Here is a 15,788-nt window from a genome sequence, read left to right as displayed (position 1 = left end):
CGCCTCTTGCTGAGACTTGTTACGATTTGCTTTCCCAGATGGGAACCGATACGATTGATGAATGTTTAATGGCATTTGAATTTGTTTGAAATAGCGACTGTTTTTTTTCTTCTCTTTTTTTTCTCTTTTCTCTCCCTTTGTTTGATATTGTTATCTGTACTTGCAAGGTCTTGGTATCAGTCCATGACTACATTTCATTTGGAATCGGCGTTACTGGTTGCTTTTTTTTATTTTTTATTTCTATTCTCACAGGATTTGGATTTGGAGGCTGCCCCCGTACTGGATGTTGGCTATCAGCTTGCTTGATAGGCCCACAATGTACAGCCGAGGAGCCCTTTGGGCAATGTGAGCTTTAGAATAGAGTTTACTTAGAATACATCCTGTATGCCTGTATACTAGGATTAGAATCAATCTGATGATTTAACAAACATCACCCTTATGTCCTCTGTAGCGATCCTCCCGTACGTTTTATACATTTCGGTACCTGGTTGGAGCCGCATTTCCGCACGCTAGGCCGTAAACGGAAGTGATTACTCATCCACTGGCAGATGTCCTAATCGAGACTAGTTAGGGCTCGCTAAGCGAAGCGGTGAATGGCTGCCGGCGGCCACACGAAAAATAGGCACTTCAGTTTCTGCCGCTTGAAGGGAGATTTGACCAGCAACCCTCCGACGACCACACTCGGCTCGATCCCCATCCGTCACCATGGTGCGTTCCCCTCGAATCCTGAACTGCGAAGATGAATTGGACGACACAATACGCTCGCTGGAGGAATTCTCGTGGATGTGATATTGTCGGGGAACATTGAAGACTGATGGAAACCTTCATGATATAGGCGATCAAGCACAACAACCAGATTCAGAAGAACCGTGAGTGATCCCTGCGGCGATACCTATCATTGCGCTCTGCTTTACTGCAGAGCAGAGCGACTGGTTGGAATTTGCGACCTAGTTAAAGGGAAATTCAATGTGCTAATGATTTTTCAATAGACTTCCGCAAGGATTGGCAGAAGCGTGTTCGCGTGCACTTCGACCAGGTACGACTATTGGAACCCTCTCTTCCCCGAACGAAAAAACCCAAACCCCCATCTACTCAGTCTCGCTGAACGAATCGACAAAACTCGACTCGGTCCTGAAATGGGAAAAAATTTTGTCCGGGGAACAAACGACAACTTCGAACTACAATGGAAAAACTAACCTTCTCGATCGTCTTAGCCCGGCCGTAAGCACCGTCGTCGTGAGAACCGTCTCGCCAAGGCTGCCCAGGTTGCTCCCCGCCCCGTCGACAAGCTGCGTCCCGTTGTGCGATGCCCCACCATCAAGTACAACCGCCGTGTCCGTGCCGGCCGTGGTTTCACCCTGGCTGAGCTGAAGGTAATTCGACACCATTGCAAAATCCCCGATTTCGAAAAGACATAGGCTTATGCGTTCTCTTTTTTCTTTGTTATAGGAGGCTGGCATTCCCAAGAAGCTCGCCCCCACCGTCGGTATCTCCGTCGACCACCGCCGCACCAACTACTCTAAGGAGTCCCTGGTCGCCAACGTTGCCCGCCTCAAGGACTACAAGGCCCGCCTGATCCTCTTCCCCGCAAGAGCGGTCAGTTCAAGAAGCTCGACTCCTCCGCCGAGGACGTCAAGGCCGTCAAGGCTGCCCTTGCCGACGGCACCCGTGAGGGTCTCGCCACCCGCGTCGGTGCCACCTTCCCCATCACCAACCCCTCCTTCGACGAGGCCGTCACCGAGATCAAGCGTGACGCCCTCCCCAAGGGTGAGGAGGCTGCTTACCGCCGTCTCCGTGACTCTCGCGCTGAGGCCCGCAACCGCGGCAAGCGTGATGCTCGCGTCAAGGCCAAGGCTGAGGAGGAGGCCAACGCCAAGAAATAAATGTGTTAATCTTTTTCTGTCTCGTGCTGATGATGATGATCGGGTCGGTTTTTCGGATCAAGGACTACAAAAGAGAGAGAGAAGGAGAGAAGAGAGAGTGTTACTGTGGCATGGCGTGGTGTCTCTTTTCCCAAACCCTTTCTCCCTTTTCAAAACTGAATTTCCAACCTCTTTCCTCCCCCTCCCCCCTACATATGAAACCCCCTCCCTTTTTTTGTCTCTAAAAAAGAAACTCGGAAGATCCTTCGAAATGCAAAACCACCCAATTTTTCTCAAAAAACTTCCTTTTTTTTCTCGCCTACGGTGTTGGTGTTTTATATTCGTTCGTTTTCGGTACTCCCGGTTGCCACATCAACCTGCAGCCAGAAACAAAAAGTTTTGTGGTCTTTTGTATGGATCTTTCCCTGTTGGGGTGTTAGGAGTGGGAGGATTTTGGATTTGTATAAGCCGAAGGGAATGGCTGGCTCCATGTCATGGCCACTACGCTTTACGAAGTAGTCTCTTGAATGAAGTTCTGGCATCCAAACCCTCATACGTATTAAGATAGTCTTCGTAATCTGGATTCATTTCAACATGCTCGATAGAGTAATAGAGTACTTGTTGAATTGGGTCCATTATATGTACTCCAGTGGTTCCGGCTCAGGCAGCATAGCATCCAGTATTGGAGGATAGAAAGGTTGACGGACTACAACCAGTAGTAGTATAACTACCACTTAAATGCCTTTCGCAACCTTTTAACTTGAAGCCCCGCATCATTTACAACCAAGAACTCGTCATTTTCAAGATGTTGCTAACATCCATGCCTCCAAGGTTAGTTCAATTCTGTGTTTCATTTCTTAATCTGCAACAATGTATGATATAGTACTAATCCATTCAACAGTAATTCCTATATGGTATCTGGCTAAAACCCCACACTCCATGCCCACCTGCGCCGACGCTTGAATTCGAATCAAAAAAAAAGCAAGGAAAAAACAAAAATTCTCAATCATGACCCCAAAACGACCCCCAGAGCACCATTAGTTGCCCGCAGAATAACATCTGCACGCATAACCCCAACCAACCCTTGAGCGGTGCCAGCACCATGCTCCGACAAAAGACCGTGAAACAACTTCTTCGCCTCCAGACCAATCTTCTTGCTTGCTTCACCACTTGCGTGAGAAACTGAAACGCTCATTTCAGGTCGTAGCTGTGGCTCACCAGTCCAATCGTCTATAGTCAATACGTTCGATAGAAGGATTCGCGGCTTCGCATTTGATGAGCCTGGATTAATGACCATTGTGTTTCGTTCAAGGTGAGGGACTAATCGTCGCAATTCAGAAAGTGTGATGACTCCACCTTGGAGGGCGGGGATATTATTTTTATCTTTATCCTTCCCATTGCGAATTGAGCTGTGCTTTTTCTCAATATGGGCCCATAGCTGGGCACGTGCGAGAGATGCTTCCCAATATCGATTGATGCCCCAGCACAGTGTTGCCACGTCCAGGTTTAAAAGAGGATTGCCGAGGCGACTGTCGATCCATCGGCGGAGTGTCTCGGGTACTTGTCGTTTTTTGCTTTCGTTGCCAGTGGGCACTGAGACAGATGTAATGGTTTGACTTTCAGGATTCGTTTCATACACGACCGACACATTGTACAAAGCTCGCGGGAATGGAGATGGAGCCGTGAATCTCAGCGTATGTGTCTCGAGTAGAGAATTTGCTTCTGAGTTGCGGCTTGTCTGCGCGTTGAGTGCTAGCGGGGCAAAGACCGTAAGATATGATTTCGACTGCGAAGACGCTTTCAAGGCAAATGGGTTTGTTGGTAGAGGTGAAGCTTGTCGGTTAGGACGGGGTATATTCGTGGAAAATGGAAGTAGCGTTGAAAGAAGTGATGAGATTGGCGTTGGGGCTTTGTGGGCCATCGGTCGATTGATGTATGAAGATTCCTCCGTAAGCAGGGCGAGGAATCTGTTCAGTTCCCTTCCGTCCTGTGCCAGATTATCGGTCCCAGACTCGATTTCGCCGGTCCACTTCGTTAAATCCGCTACATCTTTCTTGAGCCGTTGTAGTTCTGCCGCGAGGTTCCTGCGAGACTTTTGTTTCTCTATGGCTGCGACTGACATCCCTTCCTCGATGTGGATCGCATGATCAAGGCTATCGCTTTCTTCCGGGCTCGGGTCTCGAAACCTTGCTGATTTGAGAGGACTTCCGTGGACAACGTCTGTTGCTCGTCGTTTCATTCGCTTTTCATGCCTCATGCTAGGACTACTACTCAGTAGTCCCCTGGGTCGATCTGGTGCTTTCTCAAGCCCTAGTTGTGTTGGTGTTGGTGGGAGTTCCGGTTCGAGGGGGTCTTCATCGAAAGCGCCGTCAAAGCCGGTTTCGAGAATCGGTGCATCGTCTTCTTCCCTGGTCGCACTGCCGCCCAGTTCTTGAGCGAGCTGTCCTTCCGGGGTATCTGCATCTGCAGGCCGGGTAGGCATTGGAGATCCGAAGGTGAAGTCTGACGGATTTATTCTTTTCGTGGACATCCTGCGAGGTGGTTTGGCAAAGGCTTCAATGGCACTTGCGCGTCGGCTGGGCGAGGAGAGGATTGTTGTACCGCCGATAGACATTCGCGGCGCCTTCAATGGGCTACCAGGCCCCAAAGACGGCCGCATAGCTTTGCGACGAAAACCCCTTGTATCCGACTCATTTTCCGGTCCATCTTGAGCTCCCCGACTCACCGGTCGTCGTACAGGAGATCTGCTAAGTGCGCGTTCGAGAACATCGGGATGCGATTTGGCGAGACTGGATTTTGTAGGCGATTGGAAGGATGGCCGACTGAGCGAAGAACGCCTATCTTCGAGCGCTTCCCGGGACTGTGACGCGCTGATAGCGACACTCGACCGGTCACCAGTCTTCCGGCGTTTTGGAGGCGACAGCATTGTTGACGAGTTGATGTATGCACGTTTCTCGGTCCCGCGCGAATGCAATGCCAATCCCGCCCGCGGGCGTAAACAACGGCGCGGTTTGCACTGTTTGCAACTATGACTTAATCGTCATTTCTCACTTCCCTCCGAACTTGCTTTCTTTCGCATATAGCAATGGAGTGTCTTTCGGCGGGCAGGCACTCGCTCCGGAGAACGAGAGTCGTTCCTTTTAACCTATCACATCGTCCTCGACCATTATCTCTTACGAATCGGTCCCATGTCTTCCTTCCGACCCCGCGGCGCAAGGGCGCCCACACCCAATCCCAACCCGTCACTCAAGAGAACCAAGACAACAAAAGTTCTCCAAAAATCGCAAAATCAGGCCAGGCATACCCTATTTCGGGATATTACTCTGTGATCCTCAACACGCCTTCTCCCTATCACGGTCATGCACCCGTTGAGCGCTCAACCGAGGCCCAGCCGGAAACCCAGACGCAGCCCGAGGACAGACCGGCCCCGACAACGATGGCCGAAGCACAAACACCCCAAGAGAGAATGGCAATCGTTTTTGGCACACGCCTTGCAGGACCGGGCCGCCAATCACGTTACAATCCCGGCGAAGCACCACCGGTAGAACAGTGGAAGAAAATCAACGGTATCCCGGTCCCGCCTCGGCCCGAAGAACCCGAAAATTGCTGCATGAGCGGCTGTGTCAACTGCGTCTGGGACGGATTCCGCGATGAGATGGAAGAATGGGCTGCCATTGTCGCAAATGCGAAGGCGAAGGGTGGTAGTAGCCCTGTAACTGGTGCGTCGCCAGGATCCGCAGCTAGTCCACCCAGTCTGAGTATGGATGATGATGGTGGTGGCAGCGAAACGAATTGGCCGGCGCCGAATCAGGAAGAGGATTTGTTCTCTGATATTCCTGTCGGCATTCGCGAGTTTATGAAGACGGAGAAGAAGTTGAAGGTGAAACATCAGAAAGAGGCAGCGGCTTAATGGGCTGTTTTGACCTCTGGCATTTTTCTTTTGGCTTCTATACCCTGCGTTGAATATTTGAGGTGCATTAAGGGGAGGACGTGTTGAAATCATGCCATAGATGGTATATAGATAGACTGTACATAGTAGAAACTGTTTATGACCGGATGATTTTTTTTGACTAGTACCTAGAAGTCTTCCAGGCTTTCTGAATCGAAGAGCGTTCTAGTTCCCAAAGAGATATCTTGTAGCAGATTTGTACTATGTAAACAGAATGCCCACTGGCAGGTGGTATCAAACTTGAATTTCCAAGGTCCTGTATCAAGTTACATGCAGGAGTATTTAGGTGGTGTTTCCTGTCCTTCGTCCTTTGTTTCTTTCCCTCTCTTCATAAGTAGTACTTGTTGAATGCTAGTACACTGTTGAGGCTTGGTCATCTTCGCTTGTACTGACTCGGAGCTATTGCAGTTCCGAGGTTCGAACTTGGTTTTTTTTTCTCGTTAGTTCAAGTTCAAGTTGCCAGTGTGATTATATATTAGTTGGTATTACGGTTGTGATAAATCTGGAGGAAAGGTTTCACCCCAGGCCTCTTCCAAGGGTTAGGCTACTTTGGAAATGAAACACTGGGTAGGGTATGACTTTCATCGATTTCACTTTCGCTGAATATAGATATTTACAAATAATTATATTCGCGAATCGCGATACCCGAATGCTATTGGGCGAAGGTACGCCGCAAAGCGTATGATGCCAAGACCTGCGGGCGGCCGCGCAAATTGGCCGGGGAGTCTCGACTTTTTTTTTGAGCTTCTCCAGACCACCTACACATCTAACCACCTCTGGGCATCTCGCACACGGAAGAGCTCGATTTTTCATAGGCCGCTCTTCACCTTCGGCTCGCCGCAAGCACACATGCCTTCTTAAACACCAACGATCTCGAGCCCGGTGGGCGTGTTGACTTCCAGCCCGCGCGGAGGCTCAGCCATACAAAATGACAACAAGAGCAAACGCCTACGCCTACATCCGGGATATCAAGAAAATACCAAATCTCTCAGAAAGTCATTCATTTCTCCGATTCCTCCCCCGCAATGCCAGCCCAATCGCCTCGTTGCTCCGTCTCCGACGAGATGTGCACACGACCCGCAGACCGTCGACGGCCGTGACGATTCGAGACAACAATGCCGGAGTTGGAAATACCATATCGTCGCAAAGTCGTATAGGGGATCTTTCGAACCCCTGTCGTGGGATTCGTGGCTTTTCTACTCCGGTCAAAGCGAAATCTATTGCGGATGCAAGTTCATTCGACGAGTCCGCGCAGAAGAACGAAACGATCAGTCCAGGCGAAGAATCGGTGGTCTTACCGGAGGATGGGGTATACCTGGAGGAGGATGCCGAATCGCGCGATCATCGCCTGAAAGAAAGTGAATGCTTCATCTTCAGCTTGTTGATAACCGAAAATTTCAGGAACCGCCTTGAAATAATCTACAATCAGCAAGAAGAGACATCTCGGTTTGAATGCTGCATTTCCTTTCTTTTCAATGAAACAAAAACTATATCTGTTACTGGGATTGGAAATAAAGAAGTGCGTTTTAACCAATCTGATTTCCTGGTCTATGATTTCCTAACGTTTCTGCGGACAAAAAGAAAAGGGCAGCAAGACAAGCTCTCTGGAAGCTTTACGCAGAAGCTCGGTCTAGTCCCATCTGGGAACAAATGCAATCCGATCCCAAGGTGAGACAAAACTTGGGAACCATGCTTCCTTTCATCGAAAAAGGTGCTGTAAACCCAATCGAATTGGGCGCGGAGAAGTATGAGCGTTTCTCGGAGATGCTAGCAAGCAATGGTTTAGGGCTTCTTGGGATAGCTACATCGAAAAGAAAGACCTTTCTATGGTTCTCCTCGCTCATCATGCGAGGCCAACCAAATACGAAGGCTATATTCAAACGAGGGGTATGTTATGTTATATCCGGTTTACCAAGATTGCATCCTGACCGTTCTCTGAATAGCCCGTAACCCGACTCTTCTGGCCAAGCAGACAAGTCGCACGCCTTCCTTTGATTGCGGAGCTGCATCGGAATGGCCAATGGGAGCGCTTGGACAGCGCTCTTGAAGAGGTTCTCAATTCTCAAAAGGCCTCAAAGGACAAGTCTCTCACGGAAATGGAAGCTATATCGACCGATAATACCATCTCACAGCAGAAGGTTGTCACGACGGACAGATTCAATACAAAGGAAGAAGTTCTAAAATCCCAAAATGCTTCAAAGGACGAGTCTTTTCCGGAAAAGAAAGCTACATCGACAGATAATGCAATCTCACAGCAGAAGGTTGTCACGATGGACAGATTCAATACAAAGGAAGAAGTTCTCAAATCCCAAAATGCTTCAAAGGACGAGTCTTTTCCTCAAAAGAAAGCTACATCGACAGATAATGCGATCTCACATAAAATGGCCGTCACGACGGACAAATCCAATACAGAGGCGGAAGCTTCCTCGGACGAAGCATCCGTCGCCACCAAGAAAAGCACCGCAGATCGGGGCTTTATTAGGTTTACTACGGATGACGACCTACTTGATATGATAGGGCTCTTCCGAAACGACTTACTCAAGGCTTTGACAGACATGAAAAGGACGAAAGCGGATCTTGGACCAAATAGAGGTGGAAGATACTCACCCAAAACCTCCAGGGGCTTTCGTCCCTACCACCGCAGCAAATACCATTCGAAAAGGCTCAAAAAGGCCTTGAAAAAGCTGCGCGAGTCGAAGAGTCCGGAATTGCTTGATATCCGGTCAAAAGTGGCTGACCTGCCAATCATGAAATTCAGACAGCAAGTCCTAGATCTTGTCAACAATAACCCGTTCAGCATAATTGTTGCCGAGACCGGCTCTGGAAAATCTACGCAGGTCCCTCAGATGATCTTGGATGATGCAATTGACCGGGAAGTCGGGGGCGACTGCAATATCCTCTGCACCCAACCTCGGCGCCTCGCCACTTTCCGTCTGGCGGAGAGGATTTCCCAAGAAAGAAATGAAAACACTGGGGAGACAGTTGGTTACATTGTTCGACAAGCCCGTCAGGTATCCGAAAACACGCATATCACGTTCTGCACCACAGGAGTTCTTTTGAAGATCTTACAAGACTCAATCAGCAATGTTGGATCCTTCTCTCACATCATCATTGATGAAGTTCACGTACGAGACATCGGAATTGATTTTGTGATGCTTCTGTTGAGGAATTTCGTTCGAAATTGCCAAGGAAATGGTCGGAATGCCCCTAAGATTACCTTGATGAGCGCAACAGTGGACACCAAACTATTCTCTAATTACTTCAGTCTCAAGGGGCCAGAAGGGTCACGCATTTTTGCTCCCCACATCACCATTCCAGGTCGCCAATACCCCGTGCAGCATCATTATCTTGACGAAATACTCTTTGATATATGGCATTCTCCACACGCCTCCCAATTGAAGAAACTTCTACAAGAGGATGAGTCTGAGAGATTCTTGGACAAGCACTACGCTCTATTTGGAGAAACCGAGCCGGAAAAACCGGTAGAGACGGACTCTACCAGTACCTCCACATCTCCCCGCCTCGTGTCATCCGAAGAGGATATCCATATGCCCTCTGGTCTCTACACCGCGACGATTCTCCATATCCTGTCCACAACAACATCTGGATCGATCGTGTGCTTTCTTCCAGGTCTGCGTCATATCCAGGAGGTTAAACATCGTCTCATGTTACATGGGAATGAAATGAACCTTGACATGTCGGATGAGAGTCGTTTCAGAATCGGGGTTCTGCACTCACAACTCCCGGAGGAGCAAGAAAAGCTGAACCTTGACGTACCAAGCGACTGCCGAAGGATCATCCTGTCGACTGATATTGCCGAGGCTTCTGTTACAATCCCAGATATCAAATACGTAGTTGACTCCGGGAAAGTGAACCAAATGCTCGTCGATCAAAAAAGGAACTGCAGTCGATTGGCCAACTGCTGGGCCACGCAGTCCAATGCTAAACAGCGAGCTGGGCGAGTTGGCAGAGTCCAGCCTGGAGATTACTATTACATCGGAACCAAAAAGCGATATGACAGTCTTCGAATCACCCCGATGCCGGAAATGCTTCGAGGTTCTTTGCTAGACACCTGCTTGCGTGCAAAGAGTTTTTCCGGCAACGAACCAATTTCGAAATTCCTTGAAAAAACCATTGAACCGCCTAACAACGATGAGGTGCTTGCGAACGTGGAATCCCTGAAGCAGCTCCAGGCCCTGGACGAGAATGAGAAAATCACAACTCTAGGCCACCTTATCTCACAGCTAGCCCTGCCTCCCCACTTGGCCAAGCTGGTCATGTTGGGTATCATCTTCCGTTGTCTGGATCCATTGCTCATTCTAGCATCGATCGGAGTCCAGTCGTCGCTCTTCATCCGCAGTACGGAACCCAATTCCAGGACTTTGGTCCAGGCCGCGTGCATTGAATTTGCCGATGGAAGTTCCAGCGATCATATCGGTGCGCTCAATGCTTTCAGAGCTGTTCGGAAGATGCATTATGAAGACGGGATATCTAAAGCAAAGGTATATGCCAACGAATGTATGATTCGGTTCAACTCTTACACATCAGTGCTTCGGACAACCAGACATGTGTTTGATAGGTTGCAACGAGAAGATATTGTCTCGAAAGAGCATTCCAGATCTGATGATCAAGGACAAGTCGGCGGCTTGAGACTGAATGCCAACTCGCACCACACCCCACTCATCAAAGCACTGCTGCTGCACTGTCTCTTCCCGCGCATCGCAGGACCCAAAATGAACCCTAGAGACTGGAAATTCGCCACAGACTACGATTCCCGCTCAATGATTCACCCACGCAGTGTGGTCATGGCAGGTTGTACATTCAGGACACCGCCAAAATCCTTGACGGTATACAGCTCCAAGGTGGAAACCACCTCGCCAGACCCATTTATCATCGAGAATACCCTCGTCTCGCCATTGATGGCGACTATGTTCGGTGGCAGACTTACTTGGGACAAGAACGAGATGCTCATGGACTCATGGCTGAACCTTGATATCAACACGGACAAAGCAATGGTCGACAGGGACGAAGCAGCCCGAAACTTGATCGAGCTACAAAAGGCCATCAGCCTTGTAAGTCAACTCAACTCAATGAGATCAAATGGTGCTGGTGCTGGATGAATACTAACTTGAACCCTTCTCTTCTCTTCTCTTCCAGTGCTTGACTACTGCTTATGACACCCTGGCCAGTGGAGTCGTCCTGCCAAAAAACTACCACAAGCAAATCGCCTACTGGCAAGATCGGAAAACCCTCTACATTACCCTCGCCGAATCTGTAATGGATCTACTCGATCGCGACCGTAATACAGTACCCGTCGAACCTTTATCAGATGTTTTGTCCTTGTGGGATGACACTCACTTCAAGGATGACGAGGTGGATGTGGATGTGGATCATGCGAACTTGGCCGACTCGGGAGATCTGGAGAGTTCCATGGACGAATAGAGTATAGTGTAATATGTATCATAGACCGCGAACTGTACAATATTCTCAACAAAGTAATTTATTCATTTGGAAATTTTTGATAAAGTATAACTATACCATTGGTGAAGCAGAAGCATATACTGAGGGTAGACTGGAGCCGGAGTGCATATGCATGTCACCGCCTTCACAATCTTATCGCCCACGGCAAAAAAAAAGCCCGCGACATAGGAAATTCCCATCCGAACCTCCAACGCCAAACCTTGGAAAACCAGAGGGAGGAAGCAAACCTCCCCTGTCCAATCCAACAAAATGTCCCTCTCAAAATCCGAATCAGACATAATCCTCAACCGAGCAAACGTCGCCCTATCCCGCAGCCAACGACTCGTGGCATCATGGCTCCCCGCCCAAACAGACGACGAACTAGCATCAACAGCCAAAACGGACGAAGAATTACAGCAAGAAGAGGATGCGATATTTACCGCTGTGCCTGAGACGTGAGTCGCTCTCCCCCTCCGCACTCTAAAAATTGCTTTATGTGAGGAGGCCAACAACAGTGACCAATGCTAATGCGAATTGCAGCCTCGGAATCGGCGCCCTCTCCCCCGAAAAAGCAGCCGATGGAAGCTGGAACCGGAAAGAATTGAGTTCGAACGATATATTGCGGAAACAACTTCTGGGTCGGAATTATGATAAGGTTATGAAGGCGAAGGAGGGGCAGGTTAAGGCTCAGAGGGAGAAGAATGCTGCTGCTGCTGCGGCTACAGCTTCGGGAGCGCCGACTGCTACGGTTGCTGCAGGGGCTAATCTCGATGATGATGACGATGATGACGATGAAGGGCGGGCTGCTATGGTTGGGAAGAGGAGGAAGACGAATTCGTCTTCTCGGACCGTGCCTGTATCGTCAGTCTCGACCTCGACGGCTGTGAATGGTGCTGTGGGTGCGGATGGGGATGTGCAAAGTGCGAATCAGAGCTCGGCGCCTTCGGGAAAGTCTGCGTCTTCTAGGGAGAGGAAGAAGGCGACGAGTTATTTGGATGAGATTTTGGCTCAGAGGGCTAGTAAGAAGAAGAAGAGGTGAAGGAGGGAAGAGCTATCCTTTTCAAGTTGTTGCTTGACATGTATCTTTTCGTTCTCTCGTGCATTTCCACAATCATGGGCTGTGAAATTGCTGCTGGACAGCAAGGTTATCGCAATGCCTATGATTCACTAGGGTACTTACTCCCTGCCCTGCCCAACCTTACCTAGGCGATTACTGATAGAGATAGACGCAGTCACAACAGTGTCTCATTGAAATAATTAAGTGGGCAGAAGCCTGATAGAATACAAAATTCAAATCCACTCTCTTCTAAATGCCACACGATGTTTTCGATTTCGATCCGCCCGACCCCAGGGGTATATAAAATTTGGTATATTTGAAAAAAGGTGGTATGAACCCAGAGCCGCGGGGTTTTGCTTTAATCGCGTCGCGTTGCTCGCTCGCTCGCGCGCGCGCGCGCGCCGACTGCTGCGCTACGCTGCTTTTGTCTGGAATCTCCATGGGAAAAGAAAAGAAGGAGGAAGAGGGGAAAAGTGGAAATAAGAGGGGGATTTGAAAACATCTACAAACGCAAAAGAAACAGATAGTCCACGGACCCCGGGCTGGCTTCCGGGGGTCCAAGCCCGAAATTCTCTTCCAAGAGCGTTGGAATCCAGGGGGAGCCTTGGCTGTTTCAAGTGTACGGATTGTTGTCCAAGACTGGGCATCATGCCGAGTTCTGTCGGTTTTGTTGGGCCTGGACGCCGGGGCCAAAGTTGAGTCCAGTCGCGAGATGGTATAGTGGGGAGATAATCGGGCTGGCCTGTCACCTTGATGCGCGGATGATCTCCAAGATATAGATTTTGTTTTTTTGAGATTTTTGCTCAAGATATCTCAAGTTATTCATTCCAATCGCTTGCGCTTTCGATGATCTTCGAGTTGATCCTCGTCGGGTCTTTCGGCGGTATCGGCAGGATTGAGGAGTGAATGAACATTGCTGGCCATGCTGGATCGGCGCGTTGCTGGTAGGGATGAGTCTTGGCGAGGGAACCTAGACCCTCCCAGTGACCAACCATTATCGGTACTAAGCATCGATGGAGAAGGCTCGGCGTTTGCGGGGGGTGTCGCATGGCGCGATTCGGCTTGCAGACGTCGAGGGGCATTCATGTCGTATTGGGCTAGTACATCTCGGACTTGTTGATCGCTCGACGCCGGTGGTCTGTGGGGAGAAGAAGGCCACGGTCCATTACCTGCGTTACCGGGTGGGAAGGGTGAGGTGCCCGTAGGAGGCCAGTCGTGCTGTCGGATGTCTGCGAACGTGTGGCGGCGGGCCATGTTCGGTCCCGGGGGAGTTGAGATTGATAAAGGGTGAGGGGTGGGTTGTTGTACAGCAACCGTTGGAGGCTGGGGGCGGTTATAATTAGGTGAAGCATTGGCACCCCCGATGGAACCATAACGGCGGGGTGACACGGCGAGGTGTGGAGGTACAGGGGGTCGGATCATGTTTGATCGAGAAGGGTCCATCATGGATTGACGTCGACCGTCGTCTTGAGGCATCTGGCGAGGGGACAAGGGTGGAACGGCCTCATGGGCTATATTGCCAAAGAAAGGTTGGCGCGGTGGCAGGAGAGGTTCCTGGGAGACTGCTTCAATCTGCTTCTCGACCTCTCGTTGCATGTTGGATACTGTGTACTCGTTAATGGGGCTCGGTGAGAAATGCGCTGCAACATACTATCGCGATATAGAGGGCTCTCCCGGTCAGGTACAACTGCTGACAAAAAGCGCGAGATCGAATGCGTCCACTATTGATATGGCCAATTAGCGATGGTATGAGAAAAAGAAAAAGATAGTGACGCGCATACCTGATAGCATTTCGAGAGACCCTCCGCCATGTTTTGGCATCTGGAGGTGAGGGCCACATTGCCTTCCTCGGCTCGGATCAGGCGATTGTGCATATCGTAAAGAGTGTGTTCGAGATTCATCAATCGCGCTTCAGCTGCGTCCGGGACGGGTTCAGCTGGGGTGCCTGGTTGCGAGGCAGCGGCCTTGTGGCTGGGAAAAGAGTCGCGGTGAATCAGCGCATGTCGGGATGCGCGACGCTTGATTTCCCGCAGGCCAACCAGGTCGCCTCGTTTGAAGTTGCCGTTGCCGTGTTTAAACTCCCACAGTGCGGAGTCTGGCGAACCGGTATGGAACACATCGCTCACTGTGGATTAAGGTTAGCCATTGCTCCAGACTAGCCCCCTCGGAGATCGCGACACACCTTTGTGAAACCCGTACATGTTGAGCTGGCGCACGAAGGAAGAAATGTTGGTGTGCTTAAAATATTGGCTATCGGAAGGTTAGCAACCCCGCATCGCGTTGGAAGGGTCAATGCGATTTTGGGATTTATGGAGACTGACGCAAGAACTTTGGAAAACTCCGAGGTAGGGGACATGACGAAGCTGTCGTTGCTGCTTGACCAGGATATTAAGTGTTGAATACCAGAGTCCTCCAGCATACTGGGTTCGACGTTAGTAGCTATTCTACCGGCGTGCACTGGGAGACCATCATCACGTACTTGTAAAGCTTATGGATGAAGGCCGTCTGCACGACCTTGGGCTGCTGAGCTGCAGCTGCAGCTCCAACGGCCGGGTTTGGAGGATTGCTCGGTGTACCGGCTTCGGAGCCATTGGTGTTGGGTGGGCCGGTCCGGTCGGCGTCGGGGCTACTGTGAACAGGGCCGCCGACGGTCGCAGGCGAAGAAGGAGTGATCTCCATCGCGGCGTGGTGTTGAGCAGAGGAGGGGAGAACCGGGAGGTTTCGAGTCTTACCGGGGGCATCTGCAGGCCCGGCGAAAGCGTTCCGAGAGGAGGGAGGATCGGCGAGGCCGCTCATGACGCGCGATCGGGGAGGAGGATCAAGGGACGAAGGTCGGGGAGCTTGCGATGGCCAATGCGAAGCTTGTTCGTTCCCTCAGAGCGATCGGATGAGAGGAGTTCGAACGCGATCGGGGTTCGACCGTTGGGAGGGGGCGCGCTCGTGGGCGGGAGAACGTGGGAAAAGGAAGAAGATTATCGCGGAGCCCGGAGTGTAGATCAACACGGAAGCATCGACACCAGTCCGATCATTGCGCCAGCAAAACTGAAGGTCGAAAAGAGGGGCTGTAGAAAGAGAAGGAGAACTTGAAAGAGAGAGGAGGTTGAAGCTGCGGGGAAGGGGCCGGAAGCACGATCGGATCTGCAGCCCTGGAAGTGAAGAGGAGCTCAACGGAAGAGGTTGGGTTTGGACGGGGATAGCCCTGGGAGACTGATGTTGCACAGAGTGGGGGGAGACTGTGAGTATATATGGTGTAGGGGAAAGGAAAAGGAAAAAAGAAATAGAAAAGGGAAATGTTCGTGGAAGAACGATGGAAGGTGGAGAAGAAGAGAGAAAAGGGAAAAGGGAAAAGGAAAAGGGAAAAGGGGGTTGAGAGGAATGAGACCTGCTCCACTGGGGCTACTCAGAGTACTCAGTAAGAGTATGGCTATATGCCTATGAGTACAGCTACACGAGAACTAAC

At 50.3% G+C, this 15,788-nt stretch overlaps 6 protein-coding genes across 6 annotated transcripts; 4 read left to right on the top strand and 2 right to left on the bottom strand.

Moving 5' to 3' along the window:
- Positions 1-705: 705 nt before the first annotated feature.
- N7481_000591 (60S ribosomal protein eL13) lies at positions 706-1,883 on the top strand (the record flags this gene model as incomplete). Its single annotated transcript, XM_057259810.1, has 6 exons — positions 706-708; positions 836-869; positions 990-1,036; positions 1,215-1,373; positions 1,450-1,596; positions 1,638-1,883. 6 exons carry the CDS (start codon positions 706-708, stop codon positions 1,881-1,883), a joined length of 636 nt encoding a protein of 211 aa, XP_057127642.1.
- Positions 1,884-2,868: 985 nt separating this feature from the next.
- On the bottom strand, positions 2,869-4,788 carry N7481_000590 (uncharacterized protein; the record flags this gene model as incomplete). The annotated part of the gene is made up of 1 exon (XM_057259809.1): positions 2,869-4,788. One exon carries the CDS (start codon positions 4,786-4,788, stop codon positions 2,869-2,871), a length of 1,920 nt encoding a protein of 639 aa, XP_057127641.1.
- Positions 4,789-4,947: 159 nt separating this feature from the next.
- On the top strand, positions 4,948-5,772 carry N7481_000589 (uncharacterized protein; the record flags this gene model as incomplete). The annotated part of the gene is made up of 1 exon (XM_057259808.1): positions 4,948-5,772. The coding sequence occupies one exon, from the start codon at positions 4,948-4,950 to the stop codon at positions 5,770-5,772; it is 825 nt and encodes a 274-aa protein (XP_057127640.1).
- A 967-nt stretch (positions 5,773-6,739) lies between these two features.
- On the top strand, positions 6,740-10,931 carry N7481_000588 (ATP-dependent RNA helicase; the record flags this gene model as incomplete). Its single annotated transcript, XM_057259807.1, has 2 exons — positions 6,740-7,479; positions 7,781-10,931. 2 exons carry the CDS (start codon positions 6,740-6,742, stop codon positions 10,929-10,931), a joined length of 3,891 nt encoding a protein of 1,296 aa, XP_057127639.1.
- A 610-nt stretch (positions 10,932-11,541) lies between these two features.
- Positions 11,542-12,310, top strand: N7481_000587 (DUF3245 domain-containing protein; the record flags this gene model as incomplete). The annotated part of the gene is made up of 2 exons (XM_057259806.1): positions 11,542-11,726; positions 11,812-12,310. The coding sequence occupies 2 exons, from the start codon at positions 11,542-11,544 to the stop codon at positions 12,308-12,310; spliced, it is 684 nt and encodes a 227-aa protein (XP_057127638.1).
- Positions 12,311-13,150: 840 nt separating this feature from the next.
- N7481_000586 (heat shock factor family protein) lies at positions 13,151-15,124 on the bottom strand (the record flags this gene model as incomplete). The annotated part of the gene is made up of 6 exons (XM_057259805.1): positions 13,151-13,932; positions 13,980-14,049; positions 14,110-14,453; positions 14,511-14,578; positions 14,650-14,748; positions 14,808-15,124. The coding sequence occupies 6 exons, from the start codon at positions 15,122-15,124 to the stop codon at positions 13,151-13,153; spliced, it is 1,680 nt and encodes a 559-aa protein (XP_057127637.1).
- Between the last annotated feature and the right edge of the window lie 664 nt (positions 15,125-15,788).

Source organism: Penicillium waksmanii, assembly GCF_028829765.1.
Source record: "Penicillium waksmanii strain IBT 27052 chromosome Unknown utg000001l:1.0-4852451.0:1.0-4856178.0, whole genome shotgun sequence".
Lineage (NCBI taxonomy): Eukaryota > Fungi > Ascomycota > Eurotiomycetes > Eurotiales > Aspergillaceae > Penicillium > Penicillium waksmanii.
The sequence above is the reverse complement of the archived record's forward strand: the minus strand, read 5'-3'. Positions and strand labels throughout refer to the sequence as shown.